The sequence below is a fragment of the Helicoverpa armigera genome, chromosome 8 (genome assembly GCF_030705265.1).
Source record: "Helicoverpa armigera isolate CAAS_96S chromosome 8, ASM3070526v1, whole genome shotgun sequence".
NCBI classification, from domain to species: Eukaryota; Metazoa; Arthropoda; class Insecta; order Lepidoptera; family Noctuidae; genus Helicoverpa; species Helicoverpa armigera.
The window spans coordinates 7,693,655-7,711,730 of NC_087127.1; the positions used below are offsets into that span (position 1 = coordinate 7,693,655).

Sequence of the window (18,076 nt, forward strand, 5' to 3'; positions counted from 1 at the left end):
CTATATTTATACCCGTCACAATACCGTGATGTAAGTACTGTGAATTGAATACGGTATGTGAGAGCCTTTTGTGATATTATATCAGTTCTGGAGAGGATGCTACGCTTGTGTTACTGTGTAATGCATGGAAGAGAATATTTTAAAGTGTAAAAAACCTAAAGAGTAACTGAAAACTGGAGCAGTTTTGACTGGTAGTTGCAATCTTTCGTGGGAATATTATTTGTCAGGCAGGATCATGAGTGTGTGAAGTACCTATATGTATAAAAAAAATATGTAATTGTTTTATTTTAGTGCCTGTCTCCCTGTGTTAACACGGAACTGCTGAATATTTGTTGCTGCTTGAAAGCTGCACTAACCTAAACTAGGTAACAGGCTTACAGGTTATATTCGTCGTGGAAAGCTGTAAGTTTATTTTTAGTACCTACTTGATTCGTCGATAGCAATGTTTCGAATTTGAATAGACGCTAGCGAAGGCGTAGACCACTTTCAGTTATTACGAAGAGCGTTGTATATCCGATAAATAATAATTATATACATAACATTAAACCAACGAAGTTAAAACACACAATGTATCATGTGTACATAGAGAACGTCAAACAGCTCATTGTGAAAGTTTGGCCGTAACAAAATTTGACATTAAATTACAAACTCCAAAGTAATGGCTTCAATTGAAATTTGTTTTAACATTAATTTGTTTCGAGTTTACTACGGGAGTTAAAATTACGATGCTAGAAGAAAAGCTGGGAACAAACTCCTGTAAATATAATATTGTTATATAGGCATTGGTATTGAATTTATTGTGTTTTGTTCCTTTGACATTTTGGAATCGTGTTCCAAGTTTTGATTAGGACGAAGCAATTGTTTATGGCTTGAATACAAGATCATAAAGTTAGGTAAGTACTTACTTGCTTACGTTACAAACAAGATACACGTGTAACGTTTAATATTCTATAAATAGCAGTTTAATTTTACCCTTTGACAATTTTAGATACGCACTTGCTTTATTAATGCCTTTTTATTAACAGAGAGGAAGGCTTCAAAATGATTGAGAAAATGATTAACCAGCCAACCGTATAGCACGTCATAGTTAGGAAGGTATACCTTATACACGCATTAGCTAACTAATAGGTACTTTTAAAATGCTAAATGGAACTCATTAAGATTATCAATGCCATTATCACTCATAGAAATGCTAAGCACGTGTTATGCATATTCATTCAATATAAACAAATAGGTACAACTGCAGATCACTCGAGAACACGTGTTACAGTCGTACAGTTGCGTGAAATGATGACGTCAATCTAACTCTGAATGAACTTTTCCGTGAAAACTGGAATGGATATACTAGTGAGTAATTTTCTAAAGGTATGTCTTAAGTTATAGGTACAAGCCTTTATATGTAATAAATTAATAATTAAAAAATACACGAGAAAAACACTGCGGTTTATACTATAATGCACGATCAAAATTCATTTAAAGACTTTTCTAACAAGTCAAACACGGTCATCATACGATACTCATCACGGAATGCCTATGACTATCTTTCGTCTTCATAATCAGATCAGTTCAACAGTTGCATACTATATTATTGTACACACAAGAGTTAATTGTCAGCACCCTACAATCCTTCGAAGACGGTTAAATTAATAACCCTAGATTCTATAACATATAGCTAGTTACATACAAGTCGACCTAATAAAGGCTTGTTAATAAACATAGACTTTTCCAGACAAATGAAGGTAATGGAGGTACTCGGGCAAAGCACCAATATAAAGGAGCCTTATTTTAGCAAAACTGGGTGTAAACATTCAGTATGGCATGTGATGTTCTTTGAGCGCTCCAATAGGGTGTAGGTCCTAACCGTGTATTACTAATTGAGTATTGTCGAACCGAAGTGCAGTGCTATGCAAAATAACTATTTTGAACTGAAATGTTTTGCACTTTGGGTATGTCATCGTGGTGGTAGATTTGAGTTGTCAATGCTCCTTTATTGGTTGCTCAAATTGAAATGCATGAAAACGAAAGGATTTTAATATAATATATGTATATAGGAAATTATAAATCAGACTAAAATTGATCTCATTTCATCATTTTTCTTATCTATTGTTTTCATTAATAAGTAAGCCATATATTTTAGAGCGCATAAAAATGTGGAATAATTATTTAATTTATTCCTGCAAGATAGGATGTTTGTCACTTTAATCTGGTAATTAAAATAATCTGATGTAGGTCAAATCTTTAACATTAGAGATAAATATGCGTTGTTGCTAACTGACTATTACGGAGAGCGAATCATGCAAGACTGGAGTGATCATGCACTTATGTTTGTATTTCAACAGTCAATATGACTTCATAAGCAGAAACTATTTACATAAAAAAAACAAATAATTCATAATTAAAAAGGTATTTATATAAAATTGACCATCTTTGTTTATAATGATCAAAAAATATTGTTATTTAAGATATCATTGTCACGTCAATTCAACCTACCCTTCATCAGATCAATCTCTTCTATCATCAACGAAATAGGCTACAGGCTTGGTTCAGACCTGCTCTGAAACTAACTACGTACAGGTATGTCAATACCTATCCTAGAAAATCTTTTCCACAGTGTATTTCCTCATCGATCACAATAAAGTTACCACAGCTAAAATAACCACAACGAAAAACCGAAACACGTTGAATAGCCCACTGTTCCGGATCTTTTCATAGCAAATTAATCAATTAAACTTGTAGACAGGGGAGGCAATCTCAGGGTGTATCCTAATTATAACAGATTACATTAATCTCCTAAGATATAACGGATCTGACGGGGCGTGGCGTGGCGTGGCGTGGTCGCGATTTGCGCGTTCCTATTAATTGGTGATAAATTGCGGTGAGGTATCGTTTAAACTTTGCTTTTTAATGTAGGATCTGAATAAATCACATAAGTATAATTTAAAATTGGGTCTAAAAAGTTTTTCGCATAATTTGATGTACCAAAAAAGGAGCAAAGAGTTTTCATGATGGCATACTGAATCATTTACGAAATTGTTGTTTCAACCTATCTCTAATTGTTCTAAAATATCAGTGCGTTTATCAAAATTATTAATTAAATTCACATATTATCAAATTGTGCATCAATTATCGAGTGAAAAACTAATTATAACTGCGCCCATTTTCTGTGAAAACTATGAAGGGTTTAAAAGAGACGCAAATACATTTTGATAAAAGTTTTGATGAGCGTATTCGATCATTATTGGAAATTCTATTTATTTGAATGAACCTATTTCGAATATACGATCAATTAATATAAAGGTCTAATTAATGAAATGGGTGAAATCTAAAATACAACAGCTAAAAACAGTGTTGAGGTATTGTGCTACAAGAATTTGAATAGGCTATTTAACTTTATAGAAGTATTTATTTTGAGTTTATTAATTAAAGTAGAATATATAAAACAGTGTGGTGTAGGTGTAAGTATCTGTACATCCATTAAATTATGTGGTAAAGATTAAAAAAAAAACAATTGAAAAACTTGTTGAGGTTTCGCGCAATGGTTAGTTACAGCTTGGATATTTATAAACATGAGTAATACATATTTGATATGGTGTTTAAAATACACCACGTTATCATCACGTACGCAAAGGCGATTTTAATACTGACCTACATTATCTACTATCATCAATGTGAGGTTCAAATTGTTGACAGCCTCTAATCTTCCCGATCGATTGAACATAGCCCAGAGATCAGACATACATGACACAAGTACTTTCAATCCTGGTCAATGGTATAGTTCTCTTCGCATGACTGGTCGCTATGGTCCTAAATAAGAAACCAATAATAAATAAAGTTGTGATTGTGTTACAATGATTAGGTAAATAACTGAAGAAAGTTTCAAATGTTCCTTGAATCCCTACTATCCCTACTAATATTATAAATGCGAAAGTAATTCTGTGTGTCTGTCTGTTACGCTTTCACGTCTAAACCACTGAACTGATTAAAAAAAAAATTGGTACAGAGATAGAACTTGAACTTGGACTTTTGAAGAATTCTCTTGGAAACGCGATATAACCTAACTCTACGCGGGCGAAACCGCGGGCGGAAGCTAGTAAGGTACATAAAATATCTAAACATCGTTTTTGATTCCTTTGGTTGCTAACCCCATATCACTTCCATATTATGTTATTCACTATTCTTTTATTCCAGAAAAAAGTAACCAAGTACTGAACTAGAGTGAAACGTCCCAACTACACATCATACCCATACTTATTATACAGCTCAAACTATTTCCCGCCTGGAACTCCTTTGATATTTCAGCTTTTCTATTTTTAAATCGCTTTACGCCAACAGTGAAACCAATTTCATAGTACGACTTAGATGGTACCTACCCGAGATTATCTCGTATTTCTAGGCTCTCGAACTACACGACTATTCCATTTATGTTTGTGAAGATATTCCAGGGACTCTAATTTTGGAATGTCACTTCAGCTGGCACTTTATATTATGCAGTTGTTGAAGACATTGTCAGAGATACTATTAACGTTCGATATCTACTGAAAATAATTCACTGTCACTGCATTTTGTATTAAGTCCGTCTGTCCCTTTACATATTTTCGTATATGGTTTTGTTTCCTAAAGTAAATCACTGATTTAAATAACTAAAGCGCCTCATTAAAACGTCCAAGATAACACAGCTCCGTGCGCTATAAATTAGAAGCGCCTACACAAAGGCCTGCAGCAATAACCATCAAGACGAAAATTTGCGTTTTTAATATCATCAACGTTTTCGTCTGCTAAAATAGGAGCTCCGAATAAAATGTATGCTAATCTGACATTTGCATATGACTGGGAAAAATCACTGGCCCATTAAAAAGTGTCCCTAGAAGTGTGAAGGGATGGAGTGGTTAAAATACAGTTAACAAGGGCCGAAGAGGTGCCATTAAAGGTCTTAGACCTTCCTTGCTCTCGTCGTTTGTCATGCAAATAGAGAGTGAATAATTTATAGAAGATTCATCCCCTGCGTTACGAGCATCCCTATTGTTGAGGAAATCGGATGATATAAGGCGACCGGTGTATCTTGATAAATACCTCTTACATTGTTGCGATGATACTCTTTGTTTGATGTCTATGTGCTCTCGGTTATTATATCTAATGATATCTTATTTGATGTCCCTTCCTGTTTATTCAACATTTGTTATAGTCTTGCTGTGTACTCGCATTTCCTTTATATATTTTCTGTTAGTTCTAGAACAAATTCTTAGTTAGCTACAATTCATTTTTAATAGGTACCAAATAAATTTATTTCTGCACAAAAATAAAGTAGAAGTCAAATGAAACATTACTTCACGTTGGCTTGATGCCGATGACATGAGAATTAATGTTCAAGACAAGGGTTCCACGGCTATACCTACTCATATTCCGACGAATTGCGGTAGATAGATACTCTGTAAAGGTTTATATTAAAAAAGTGGGCTTACTAAGTAATTATCTGAAGAGTTTTTAGATATTATTGGTATTTTGCACTTTATCATTATTTCACTTAGATAGATCCATTATTAACTGGTATTTACCTATAGCCTATGTTTAAATTATGTTCATCAATAAGGCAGCAAACTTTTTTTTAAGGATCGTTGCTTACCAATATAAAATCAATAGGACAGTTCAGAAAAAAAGTGGATCATAAAGCAACTGCATAATTTACCGAATTTTCTAATCGACTCTAAAAAAGTTACGCAAGAGACATGGAACATAAACCCAGAAAACCCAGCACAAAAACGTTACAATATCCAAAAACCTGCAAAAGTAATACAATAAATTGTGAGGCACGTCTGTAAGCTAGTTAAAATTAAATATTTCACTCGTCTACGCAAAGGAAAAGTAAAAAAATAGCTTGGTTTGTGAGCTGCAACGTTGTTCGCATTCATAACTTTGCGCTTTTTGTCCTAGAGGGCGAGAATAAATGGACACACTGTCCGCATATGGCCCCGCCGTGCAGCTCCTAATTATTGTGCTTTTTTAATGAGAAACATTTTTACGATTACTTTGGTTACGTACTTTTGGGAATTTGCCTGCATTTGGGATGAGGACTTATTGTCATTGTCATTATTCTGTGTCGTTATGAAACTGAAAAATGCATGCATTGTGATTTGGTTGGTTGCTTCTTTATTTGAACGAAGCTCTGCAGTTTTCTTTTACGTTGGACTGAAAATGAATATCTATCAACCAAGTCCACCTACAGTTTGAACAATGAGACGTACTAATACCATTTTTATCCCCATCTGGTTACGTGAAATAGATCCTCTGAGACGCAGGTAAAACCGCGGAAGCTCGTTATATATACATTTCTACCTATTAGTCCTAAACAAAAGTAATCAATCCGTAACAATGTATATCTATAGATTGAAAGGTCGTAGGATCAGATCCGACCCCGTTGATCTATTGTGGTAAACCCAATGCTAAAACAAGCACATTCAGATTACTTGACGGGATTAACAAGGATGTTAGCAAAGTACTTAGTAAATAGACGGCACGCACACATACACGAGTAATTTATACATTCCTATATACATACATTAGAGGTAAGTAGCTTTATATAATCGTGAAGTAACTATTTCAGGTAGCTTGAGTTGGGACAGACGGTTCATCCGGGTCGGATATAGGACATGATGGAAATTTTGAAGCCTAGACGGATATGAGCCTAGCTTTAGATTTTAATAGTAGTCCCATAAGTCTAGTGCGATTCTTTGAATTGGGCACAAAGAAAAGCCGGGGTTATTTTATTAGTTTCCAACCACTTGATTGCCTTATTTTAATCCTATTAATGTGAAAGTTTGTAAGAGTGTACATTATAAGTACATATTGGGTTGCTGTTTATTACATAAAAATTGGCATTTGAGGTAGGTTTTTCACTTATAATACCACAAGAGCTTCAAAATTATCGGGTATTTTCCGATAGGTTCGTTGCAAACAAATGAAGGAGTCAAGTTTTTCAGGTTAAAAAATAACGAGCGCGAAGCGCGAGTGATTTCCTGAAAACTTGACGACTTTATTTGTTTGCAGGGAACCTTGAGGGAAATGCCAGATAATTATGAAGCTCGTGTGGTATTCGGGAGATTATTTTTCCGTCCCAAATGTCGGCCACAACCTGTCAGTTTGACGTAGCAACGACCAGAGAAAATATTCAAAAAATTTTCAGTATAATACCATGTAGGTTGTACCACGTGACGTCGAATGGTGCAATTCTATTGGTCGATATTTGGGTCGGAAAAATAATCAGATAAACTCATGGTTAATTGGGTAGCTTCCTAATCTTCAATCGTTTTGATCCAAATTACGGAAATTAAGCCCAAACTCAATTCTATGCTAACAAAATGACTTTGCAAGACAGTAAATATAAAAAAAACCGTCGTCCCATTTAAAATAGAAATTAAAATCTTTGTAAAGCCTAATTAGTTGCTAAGATGTACAATTACGTAATTCTGACCGTTGAGTTTTTCTCTGAGGCTCTTTGAGTGGCCACCTAAGCATGTAATAACTGCACCTTCGTGGAATGCTAGTTGTTTCAACTTTGTTCCTGGCTGGAATTAAATGCTTTTTTAAACTGAGAATTATTTTATTTTCTTAGTCCTGCACGTTTATTAACTTGGAGCCAATTGTGATAGTCCAGTCATTAGCTTAAATATAGCAGAATATGAAAGAAGAAAGAAAATACATTTATTTCAAACACACGAATGACGCAATAAACATAATCCGTCCACACAAACTTTTAAACGTCAGTTTAAGACTTGTCTAAAAAAATATCAAATTATGACGTTGACATATGGTTCATTTTGCAGCCACAATTTTTTTAGACTAGTTTAAAACAGGTGTTTAAGTTTTTGTAGTAAGGCCAAATATGTTTAAACCAATGGATCTTTAGAATGAAATAGCTTCTAATACTTATTGTTACTGTTGTGTTAATTTGTTTTTGTAGTGTGCTAATAAAAACACCTTTCTTTTTTTCTGAGACTTAATAGGTAACCAAAGTTAAGTACCTAGTAATGATTTTTTTTCATTTACAAGGATTGAGTCGGTCCATTTTTAACTTTCCATAAAAGAGCCTTTCCATAAAAGAGGTTTCCAATTCAGGTAATTATTAAAATCACACCAACGCTTATTTAACATTTCGTTGCCGAAAGATAAACAATTAGTCCTATTAACAATTCTAATAAAATTTGACCTTCAACGTGTTCGGCGTGTTTGTTTTGCAAACGTGAATTTTAATACCACCTGTACTCTTGTTATCATTAAATAGACTGTTTCAATATCATAGTACACTGATAAAAATTAAGACAACAAGTAAAAGTGGAATAATATTTATCAATGTTTGAATCCAGCGAAAATCAATTTTATATCCTTCACAATAAGGTCGTTAATGATACGGCAACGTCCAGTAAACTGGCATGGAAATAAGATAACTCACTCACACACGCGCAAGTGTTACGTATTGTACACACCGCATGACGTAAAGTTCACCGATACGAACATAGTCGCGATATGCTATTTTAACAAATCGTTGTCTCTCCGTAGCTGGAGAGGTTATGAATTGGGCAAAATCTTTAAAAAACTATTATATAAGTACAAATTTGTGAAAATCAAGTGACCTTTTATGAAAGTACAGTGATATAAAGATATTACAAAGTTAAACGCAGCAGTAACGTCAGTGTTGTGATAAACAAGTTACAGTAAACAACAGATTGTCAGTGTCGCGCCACTGTTTTTGTGTTGAACTATTTAATCATTCGTAATGGCTGTGTCAGTGTCCACGAAATTGTTGTCTTTGTGTAAAAATAAGGCAAATGTAAGAGCATTGTCGACCACAAACTCAAAATACGCAAAAGTTACATTCAACTGGGAGGACCCGCTGAATTTAGATGGACAATTACATGACGACGAAAAGGCGATAAGGGACTCGTTCAAAGCTTATTGCAACGAGAAACTATTGCCGAGAATAATCGAAGCGAACAGAAATGAAGTCTTTGATAGAACAATTTATAAGGAGCTCGGAGAACTGGGCGCACTTGGATGCACGTTTAAAGGTTATGGTTGTGCCGGCGTTTCGTATGTTACCTATGGGTTGATGACAAGAGAGCTGGATGGAATTGACTCAGCTTATAGGTCTGCTATGAGTGTGCAAAGCAGCTTAGCTATGGGTTCAATTTACTTGTATGGAACCGAAGAACAGAAACAAAAGTACTTGCCAAGGATGGCTAAAGGGGAACTGGTAGGATGTTTTGGTTTGACGGAGCCAAATTTCGGCAGTGATGCTGGCGGTCTAGTTACAAGAGCTAAATATGATTCTAAAAATAAAACCTACGTGCTATCAGGCTCTAAGACGTGGATTACCAACTCTCCAATCGCCGACATATTGATCATTTGGGCTAAAGACGAGGAAGGTAAAGTTCGAGGTTACATAGTTGAACGTTCGCAAGTCAAAAAGGGCCTGGATACTCCTAAAATCAATGGCAAATTTTCTTTGCGAGCGTCGCAAACGGGCATGATATCGCTCGACGAAGTAGTAATACCGGAGGAGAATTTATTGCCCAACGTAGTGGGCCTGAAGGGGCCCTTCGGATGTCTCAATAACGCTCGATATGGGATCGCTTGGGGCGCTCTCGGTGCCGCTGAAACATGTTTGCGGATCGCCCGCCAGTACACATTAGATAGGAAACAATTTGGAAGACCTCTTGCTGCCAACCAGATAATACAAAAGAAAATGGCTGACATGGTGACAGAGATTGCCCTCGGTTTGCAAGGATGTCTGAGAGTCGGTCGCCTGATTGATGAAAATAAGGCAGCTCCTGATATGATTTCGTTGTTGAAAAGGAATAACTGTGGTAAAGCTTTGGAAATAGCTAGAAATGCGAGAGATATGCTCGGAGGTAATGGTGTGTCTGATGAGTATCACATCATAAGACACGTAATGAATCTGGAGGCCGTCAACACTTATGAAGGCACACATGATATTCACGCACTGATTTTGGGCAGAGCTATCACTGGCATACAAGCATTCTCTTAATTATTGTAATACTCGTCTACTATTTTTGTTTATTTTGTATATGATGTATAAAACTTTATTTTGTTATCGATATTAAAATGTTAAATAATACACAGTGCTGTTTTTTCCTTCCCCGAACTTGTGATATAACTATGACAGTAGAAAACATCGAGTTTCAGTTTTATAATAGTTACAGTTTTTGTATAATATTTTATAATGAAATAGTAAAAAGTTTTCTGACAGCAAAAAGTGGATCTTGGAGGCGCCGGGTATCGATCCCGGTACCTCTCGCATGCTAAGCGAGCGCTCTACCATCTGAGCTACGCCCCCGATGGAAGCAAGTGCGAAATAGCTGTTTGGTATCTATAACAATTTCTGACACAAGGCTAAATATTAATTTAACAGATTATTTTGGTAAATTCCACTTCACACTATCACACGCCAAATAATAATCGGACTCACACGTACACGGTTAATTAGTTAAGACAAATACTGTTATCAATATTGAACAAGTCATACAAAATGTGATTACATGGCAGAAAAATTATTTGTGTTAACCTCTCTTCACTAATTTATAAAACAATAGAAAATCAATTGTGTTCGCGTATATATCTATGCCCCGACTCGACATACAACGGGTTAATTAGGGAATACAAATAACGAGAAGGATAACAAAAGTTATTGATAGGTATTAGGTACTACAATCTATGTATATAGGTACTGTATCGGATTATTGGATTTATCAATTCTGTGGTAAAAAAGATTATGATAGAGACCCACCACGAAGTCAAAATCTTATCAAGCGTATATGTAATCATTATTGTAGGCCAGCGTTTTTCAAGTACATCACCTTTAAAAGCAAGCTACCAAGAATGTCTATTTTATGATTGACTACGTAATTTTAATAATTGGTAACGAATCAAAGAAACTTTTCAAGATAAGTATCCTATCAGGGTTTCAGTTATTCAGTAGGGGGAAATTAATAGTGTCAACAAGAAAAGTTATTATGAAATGTGTCAGCAATAACCGCAGGCAATGACTGTTTAGAATATCATTGAAAGCAGGAGCGATCGTTTTTCTCTTGAAACACAATTCAGTGGCTGTACACCCTCAGCAAAGGATTTAGCGATGAGCTATAATATCACTGCGTCTCAGAATATTTATTTTAATAAGACGGTAAGAGAATGGGACGGTGAAGGGGGAAATTTCGATTGTACGTAAGATTTGTGTGCATATTCTGATGTTGTTTTAGTATAATTACAATGTATTATTAAGAGTATTTATTTTTGTCTAATATAAAATTCGTTCTTATAGGTTTAGTATTTTAGATATTTTATTACGATACAAACAAACATCGTTTTTGTTAGCATAGCTTGAGCAAAATACAATGTTAAGATAAGTTGGACTTCTGTATCAAAATACTGTCTGGAAAAGGTATCACATTGGAAGTGGTATTGTGCTACGCTAATGTAGATATTTTTAGTTATACTACCTACTGAAGAAATTTAAACAAATCCACCACCAACTTGATCACACCCCCACTATTCTAACGTACAGTCAAATAGAGAAGTCTCCAAAAACGTATGAACAGACAGTTGCGTGAAAACGAGCACTTTTGTCGCTCAGCACACCTACTAGAATAACACTTCATGTGCGTGATGATCACTATTATTGTTTATCACGTCTATAATAAGGCTGACAGCGTTACTGCATACGAATATACCTTAATAAGGGAAAATAGGGAGTACGGCTGTCTTCCTCATATTATGTGTGTTTGATAAGACGCCTGCTTTCGTGTTTAGCCCGGATATTGCTTTTTGTATTAGATGTGTGCTAATTGGGAATATTGCGTTAACACGTCCCTTTTATGAGTGAAATAATGGAAGGAGGTTTGTTATGGCACAAATACTGACGAGTTATTTTGAGAATGACTATAAATAGCATATTTTGAGTCAGTTACATTAATTTAATATTTCCCCTGGGAAGAGAAGCCATTACAAAAAGAGTATGCAATAAAGTTCTAGTAGTCAATCAACGATATTCAGTAGATATGCTAAGCTAAAAAGCAAGTACTTAGGCAGTAAGGTTTCTTATACTTTTATCTTTAATAATATGTACAAGATAAGAGGCAAATGTTTCGTGTTGCAAGTGATACAACAATCATACGAGTACCTATTTAGTTTGCTTATCAGTACGTTATTTAAATGTTTTTCCACGCTGATAAATCAAAGTCGGTGGAGGTGTGCTGATACGAGTTTACCTACGAATATAGATAAAAATGTGCTTGTAATATACTCCTCGACGTCCTACAAATTCTTAATTAAAGTGGTTCTGAAAATAGCACCACAGAAGTTCCTGTTTCTACGTCAACGTAATATTTTATTAAGTTACAGTTTCTTCAAATTTAGTCCAAGTTTGACATGAAATTATTTGAGAAGGTCAAATTGACTATAATATGTAAAACTGGAAATCGGCTTGTTGATGATTATTACAACTAATTACGATGAAGTAAATTATCCACACCAACTTCTTTTCTATAGGGACTAAATTGCCTGAATCAAAAACTGGCCTCAAAAATGTAAAAAAGTTAGCTGGTCCAATGTAGGTTTAACTGTCAGGAGTGATTTTGATGAACTTTCAGTTTGGAGTGGCGTGGTTTTAATTAGAAGTTTGTAACTGATTATAACTTCGTCGTGTCGGATGATCGGTGTCGAGTAGTTAGTACAGTCGCATGTGTGGTAATTAGGCAAAGCTGCTCGTATTTAACGGTTAAACACAAATACTGCTTAGTACTACGTTAATTCTGAAGAATCCTTTTAATATTACTAATTGAAGACACATAAAAAATATAACAGTCAATTATCATCTCCCGAGCCTTTTCCCGTATATGTTGGGGTCGGCTTTCAGTCTAACCGGATGCGGCTGAAGACCAGTGTTTTAGAAGGAGCGACTGCCTATCTGACCTCCTCAACCCAGTTACCCGGGCAACCCAGTACCCCTTGTATAGACTGGCTTCTCACTATCCGTAGCGACTGCCGTATGTTCAATAATGACAGTCAATAATAATGTTTCTAAAAAGTCACCACCGATTTCGTATCAACAGATATTTATCATTTTCCTTTAAAATATCCCTCTATCACTTTCTCTAGGTAAATAAGATTTCTCAAAAAACAAAACACAAGGCTCAATATTGACCAGCGATCATTTAACACCTTAAAAACGACTTCGTCCCTTCAGAGATTACTTCCTGACATTTAGATGGTAATGCAAGTGTAAGTCTACCTACTGCAAGAGGGTGGCGGCTGTGGTGGTTGGAGGCGTTTTACTGTCCCTGCATTATTAATGTAACGTCATATAATGTGGTGTTGCTAATGTATGTGATTGAAAGTGATACATGGATTTGTAGTGCATTTGAATGGCGTGTGTGTTAGTTTAGAGGTAGGTATAACGTGAATAACATTATTATAACGTAACTTTAAATCTGTGATGTGATTGTGTATGATCTGAAACAGAGCTGAAATCTACGTAGCACTAAAAATATGTCAAATAAAGATTCAAGGCCAAAAATATTAGGCACAACTGAACAGTGAAAATAAAATTACATAATGTTTTGCCTTCAGTGTCAAATTATCGGTCTAATTGTAGTACATCAGTGATAGTCGTTTTTTTTTCAGATAAACTGACTTGGTCCCTTCATAGATTACTCCCAGACATTTAGATGGTAATGCAAGTGTAGGTCTACTGCGGGTGACAGCTGTGGTGGTTACAAGCGTTTTACTGTCCCTGCATTATTAATGTAACGTCATATAATGTGGTGTTGCTAATGTATGTGATACATGACAGTGATTTGATGTACATGGATTTGTAGTGCATTTGTAATGGTGTGCGCGTTAGTTTCTAACATGTATAACATAACATTATTATAACATGATATTAAGAGATATTGCAACTGCAAACTTTTGGCAAGGCTGGTTTGGCCTCATAATTCAGTAGGTATAAGGATGAATGGTAGTACGCATATTACAAAGATCAAATATTTAACCGGTGTCAGACCGACTGAAAACTTTGATGGGAATTAAGATATTATTTAAAAAAAAATGCCAGCCATAGGCTCAACTGTCGGCCGACTGCAGTGTGCAAATCTGTCAAATATGAACTGAAACTAGCTCAATAGTGTTACAACTAGCAGATATGCTAAATAAAGATTAACAGCATTCAAGGTTCGATGCACATCAGTATCATCCCTGAAAATAAAATTACATAATGGTTCACCTTCACTGTCATTGGTCTAATTTTATGATATCAGTGAAAATTGTGACAGTCAATTTTATTTCTTTATTTTTCTAATTCTGAATAACTTATCCATCAAATTAAAAACTGTAAATAATTAAATCACTACGTATCGTTCCACGATTTTTCTTGTGCAAAACAAATTATTTCATGTACGACAAATGGCTGTGGCTCACAAAGAACAGTTTAAAGCCGATCTTAGTGCTCGTTATTTTGAAATATTTACTCTAATAATGGGAGCTACCTTTGAGTAGCAAAAAGACGAAGAGCGCCTTACGTAGCATTTATTTTTCCTGATACAAATGTAGATAAAAATGTTTTTAAAGGCAATACTAGATTTTGATTTCCTTGAGTTAGAAACAGCAATTAAACATATTTTTAAATTACAGCAATTACATTTAGGCAAATATCAAATTTTGCTCTGTGTATTGCACTCAATTTCCAATGAACCTTATACGTATTATACACTATGTGCTGCATTCGTGTGTACCCAGAATTATTTGTGCGCACACATTGATGGGAGGACCTTATTGCACAAGACCTAGATTATGTATTTGTCTAGTGATAAATACGCAATTATGTGCGTGCACAGTGGGTTCTGGCCCAAATAAAATATTTTTGATATGTTTAAATGTAATGAGAGTTTAATTATAATAAAACTAATGTGATTGGATTATTGTTTTGTACCGTAAATGGCTACTGGTTACTTACAATAGTGTTGCTGGGGAGTTTGTTCCACCAGTTCTTCTTCCCAGCAAAAACACGTTTGAAGTTTGGAGGGCGTTCGTTTTGGGGGCTGTCTTTCGTAATTTGACCTTCAGAAAGTGCTGATTTTCAGCCTACTATGAAAAATTACTTTTGATTTTGATTTTATATTTTGTAAATTCCGCGAAGTTAAAAGTAAAGGCGCTCCTTTTCAAATTCATACTCAAAAAAGTTACACGGTTTTCTTGAAACATTGTGGCAGCTTTGTGGTCCCAAAAGTACTTATTTAAATATGATGACGAAAAAAGAAGGTATACGAGTTTCGTCAGGCTAATACTTTTTGCTATTAAGTAACTTATAGGCGTTACTAAATTTTAAACAAGAAAAATGTTTTTCCGTGGACTATTGGGACAACAGAAACATATTTAGACTTCTCAAACAGACAAACTTGAGCTTTGAGGACCTAGAAGGTCAAAACGAGATAAGTAAAAGTAGAGCTGCTTATATTCTTTGTTGCTTTATTTCGTGATATTTTTTCAATACTTTAAAACCACTCAGCTACATAACGTTCCAAATTAATCCATTTCGACACCCAATGGTATTAAAACTGTTACTTTTTTGCATGTTTGGAGCAATGCCTCTTTCCTAGCTATAAAATGCCACACCATTATACCATCTAATTTACGAACAACAAACAAAAACGTCACTGTCAAATACCAACGCCATCAAACGCCCAAAATCCAGCAATTAATTCCACATCAAGCATACAGAATACAATTCACATGCAACCGAACGCAGTTATCAATAAAATATTGGCGGCCATATTGAAATATTTACGTTCTCATTAGCCCCGCACGCAGGCGGGCTGACATAGCACAAAACCAATCGTGTACTCGATGTTCGCCGTTGCATTTTACTAATTAACTCCTTGTATGCGTGCCATAACGTAAATTACATTTCCAATATCTTTCTCGATTTAATTGGGGATTATATTTTTTTAATTATTATGGTCGGGGTGTCTGAGTTCGCTTTAATTGTTATGGGAATGTTTTAATGAATGTATGATTTTACTGTAAGTATGTATGTAGATGCTGTTTGCTTTGAGTTGGACAGATGACATTTTGAGTGATAATTGTTTTCACTAGAACAAAGTAATTGTATGTGGCTCTTATTGGTTTTATTTAAATTTCGTTTCTCAAAACGTATACATGTGTGACATTGAACAACACATACATGGGTGAAAACTGTGTACTTTTGAGAATAAAGTAGAAATTGGATTATTTTGACTTTAAAAAAATAGGTTTTTGGGCTTCTTATTTCAGAAAAGTTATGATTCTTTATTTTCCTGGAACTTTAGGGAATTTCACAAAAAGCAATTTTTCATTAAATCCGAATTTTAATTTAATTTTGAAGTTGGCAAAGATTGCAAAGCAGTTTTCCGTTCATAAATTGAATTTAAAACTTTGATTTGGATTAAGTAAAAAACTATTATGATTTCATTCTGTTATTTAACTTATGTAGAAGTACGTATGAAATACATTAAACCCCGGTTACATCAACCGGATTAACATTAATTAGAGTGAATCTAACTTATCTATTGAGTGTTCCTAAACTTTTTTTATTTTCAATTCATAACATTCTTATAATTTTTCCGAACGTGCGATGTACCTCTACCATGTTATAACAATACGTTGATCCATATTTCACTATGCGTAAAAGCCGAAGAAATAAAAAAAAAATATCCGAATCCTCCATTTTGTATAACCCAAAAACCGAACTAACAAAATAACATAGATTTTTTTTTCGCAAACAGCAGAATAGACTTTTCTATTCCGCAGGCGTTGTTTTTCATGAAAGTTTTCACATTTCCGTTAGAAAAGTGGGGCAGTTGCAAAGTTTAGCGTAATTTGCATCTCACTCCCACAGATCTGACTAACAATGAGCCACCAAAAGCAATTAATACTTGAAGTGGCCCGATTCCGGTTTAAAACTAAGTGCTCTTTTGAATTTTCATCCTAATTTACATCTATAGGAGGAGCAGATTCGATGAATGCGTCTAAAGGTTGTGTGAATCGCGGTTCGACAATGGAACGGCTCTATTAGTCGCGTTGAATCTTTCACTTTTGCTACAGTTTTAATTTTAACGATGAAAGTGGACGAAGGTGGGTTTTGTATTTTTGTGTTTTAGAAGTGTTTCTGGTTTATGAAGAGTTAGCAGTTGTACGTCGAAAAAATCAGAGTGTAATGATTTTTTCTTAAGATTCTTTGGCCATAGGTGCTTTATCTTAATTTTGATTACTTCAATTTCACCAATTCTATAGAATAGATATATATTATTTTACCTAAGAACTAGGTATATGGCTACATGATCCAGAAAGTTAAAAATACTAGTTGTATTTAAGGAAAGCGGCAAGGAAAACAGGTATCTTCAACAAAGGTATTACCGAAATAGGTTCCGAAATTGTATTACCTAGGCCTAAGCTTAGCTTTCCTGAACGACGTCTGATAACGAGGCTGTTGATAACATCCCGATACCGACCCTTATCTCTGGCTACTATCGAATAAAAACCGATAACCTAAAGTGGATAAGCTGAAGCTCATATTTTCAAAGCAACTCATAAACCGATTCCATTAACATTTACATTGCAAATTACTATAAATCCAGATTCTAATCATTGTTTAAACTTGGTACATTTAGAGGCTATAGCCCATTTTCACGGAACGCCATCGAGTCGGCCTCCGTTTGGTACACAATGAGATTGCTTGTTTAATTTGAACAATTAACATATTTTTTAACTTAACATCTGTTGGTTTACCCCTTTTGTGGCGTTTAATTATTATTTTTGGGGAGTTTTTTTAAGGTAGCTGTGACGGAATCACTGCATTGTGGTGGAGAGAAAGACTGTAGATAAGTAAATGGCGCTTGAGTTATTTGTCATAATCTAAGAATGTACTGACTGTTACAACTATTGACTTTAACAAATTATTAAACTCATAGAGGACAAACATACATCAAAAATTGAGATGGGAGATGAAAGTCTGTCACTCATCTCAATTACTAGA

General features: G+C 34.8%; 2 protein-coding genes and 1 non-coding gene across 3 annotated transcripts in view; 1 reads left to right on the top strand and 2 right to left on the bottom strand.

The window, feature by feature from the left end:
• LOC110374799 (uncharacterized) overlaps positions 1 to 18,076 on the bottom strand; it is a 340,622-nt gene that overhangs the window by 208,656 nt on the left and 113,890 nt on the right. The gene's annotated exons all lie outside the window — the stretch shown is intronic.
• LOC110374786 (glutaryl-CoA dehydrogenase, mitochondrial) lies at positions 8,495 to 10,129 on the top strand. The gene has a single exon (XM_021332665.3). It carries the CDS (start codon positions 8,768 to 8,770, stop codon positions 10,037 to 10,039), a length of 1,272 nt encoding a protein of 423 aa, XP_021188340.3. The 5' UTR covers positions 8,495 to 8,767; the 3' UTR covers positions 10,040 to 10,129.
• Trnaa-agc (transfer RNA alanine (anticodon AGC)) lies at positions 10,276 to 10,348 on the bottom strand. The gene has a single exon. It is a non-coding gene; the product is annotated as a tRNA-Ala (tRNA).